The sequence below is a fragment of the Cystoisospora suis genome, assembly GCF_002600585.1.
Source record: "Cystoisospora suis strain Wien I chromosome Unknown contig_5751, whole genome shotgun sequence".
NCBI classification, from domain to species: domain Eukaryota; phylum Apicomplexa; class Conoidasida; order Eucoccidiorida; family Sarcocystidae; genus Cystoisospora; species Cystoisospora suis.
In genome coordinates, this window is record NW_027158541.1 from 1 (window position 1) to 2,029 (window position 2,029).

At 52.1% G+C, this 2,029-nt stretch overlaps 1 protein-coding gene across 1 annotated transcript; it reads left to right on the top strand.

Moving 5' to 3' along the window:
• Positions 1–2: 2 nt before the first annotated feature.
• CSUI_009553 (uncharacterized protein) lies at positions 3–1,859 on the top strand (the record flags this gene model as incomplete). Its single annotated transcript, XM_068069668.1, has 1 exon — positions 3–1,859. A coding segment is annotated over exon 1 (399 nt), but the record flags the coding sequence as incomplete, so codon positions are not given.
• Positions 1,860–2,029: the final 170 nt, after the last annotated feature.

Here is a 2,029-nt window from a genome sequence, read left to right on the forward strand (position 1 = left end):
TTCTTTTCGTCGCAGGAGAGCTTCCCGTCTTCCGCATCTAAAAATCCTTCATTTGTGTGGTCCCTAGAGCTTCTGAATGGAACCATCGCTCTCTTCCGGAGTCAGGGCTACCAACAATGCTTGTCCCGCTTCATCTCTTTCACGACGTTCTCTTCATGCACACGCTGCAGAGAAACGTCACTGTCTGTCTTCTTTCTGTACTGAAGGATTCACTTATGCATGCAGCCTCGTCTACGTCTCAGCAGATCCATGTGGGGTTTCATCTCAACTTCGTCCTACCTCTCTTAGCTACCTGCGCGTAAGAGAAAGAACACGACCACCCTTCTTTCCTTTTATTCTGTCCGTGATAGATGATGGACCAAAGAGTAGTACGCCGGGGTGTATGGGAGAAAGACTTGGACTGGTTGGTGAAGCAGTGCTGTCAAGTGGACTTCTTCCGTGTGTTCTTATCGGCATGCGTCGGCATTGCTGATCAGCGCACTTCGCCCCCAAAAAGGCCACAGTTTGGAGTGTGGCCTGATCAGTGTGTACCGCCGGTTGCACGAAGCCGTGCACGCACTCCCGACTTTGTGAATTCATTTCCAGAGCGAAACTTTGTCGTCTCTCCTTAATAAGTGGGTACAGCTCGTCGGAAAGAGCAGAAAGACTCCTGACATAACACACACAATAGACGACAGGCGTAGCCCGGTAATGAGCTGATCGGAACGAAAGGGTGACTAGACGCTAGACTATCCAGCGATTCAAAAATGGAAAACGCAACGTCTAGCTCCTACGTGGGGAGTGCGTGCACGCCTTCATGCGACGGCCGGTACGCACTGAGCCAGCCGATTCCATGGTGTAGCCTGGTGAAGGGGGTGGAGAACTCGATCAGTGCTGATGCATGCTGATGAAAATAGACCGAAGAAGACTACTTGATACAACTGCTGAAAATCGTCCAGGTCGAAGGTCCCGTCATGCTCCTCAATTTCCATGTTTTGGTTTGTCAGGGCGAACCTCGTAGGATCGGAAGCACTAGGGGGGGGGAAGGCAGACGTGGTATCCTGACGTTCCCGAATCTCCGATCAGACTTACAGCATCAACAGCAGAATAGGTGTAGCGAGACGACAAGTAACAAGGCTTTGTCCGTTGTTCCAGTCGACTTACCAGTATCAGCAGACCGAGCTGCCGAAAACGGGTCCGGCGGCGTTGGTGATGCCACGGGGCATAACGCCTTCAGTTTCCTCTGTTCCTCTCTCTCACTGCCGCCGCAGGGGAGCGAACAAGAGACGTTTCTGTGGTGTGGCATCTCTCTGTGAAGCAAGACGAAAGACTGCGGCCCACCAGACGGCGTTGATCGGCCAGCTGGCAAGGGCTCGGCGTCACTTGGACTGGGAAGATCATCGTTTGCCTGTGTTGCGAACCAGAAAGCGGGTGGATTGGACGCGATGTCCTCCTTAGCCTGAAACACCAGCTCGTCAACAATGCCAACGACAGAAAGCTCTTCGTCACACTGCTCCTCAGGCTCTTCCACAATTCCTGAGCCAAGTAGATCCACAGAACAGCGGAGAGACCTTGACAAATGCGAATATGGACACACTTCAAGGTGGCTCAAACTGCGGGTCACGCGGGTAGGACAAGCTGCCTGGTTCTTCAAAAAGCCAATCCAGTCGTCTCAGCGTCTATCGGGAGTTTACTCTCCTCGACATCTAAAAAAAGCCATTGCTGGTCAGCGCTCTGAATTGACAGCTCCATCTTCGCGTTTGACCCCAAGGCCGAACGTGCGCGAAAGGAAAGTCAAAATATTTCTGCATCAGTATCCTTGCCTGACAAATAGACTCGTCGACAAGCCAAGGAGAAAACAAGACATCGTGAAAGGGAGAATAGTGACTTCAGCACACCTGAAGTCACTACCGTCTACAGATATATATGCTCAGGGGTGGGGCTATCGGAAGGCAAGTCAGAGTGTTGCAGAGGGAAGCTTGAGATAGTTGCTATCCCCGCCCATAAGTTGCGGGGTGACTACTAGGGGTATCCCCACTGAGTTGCGGGG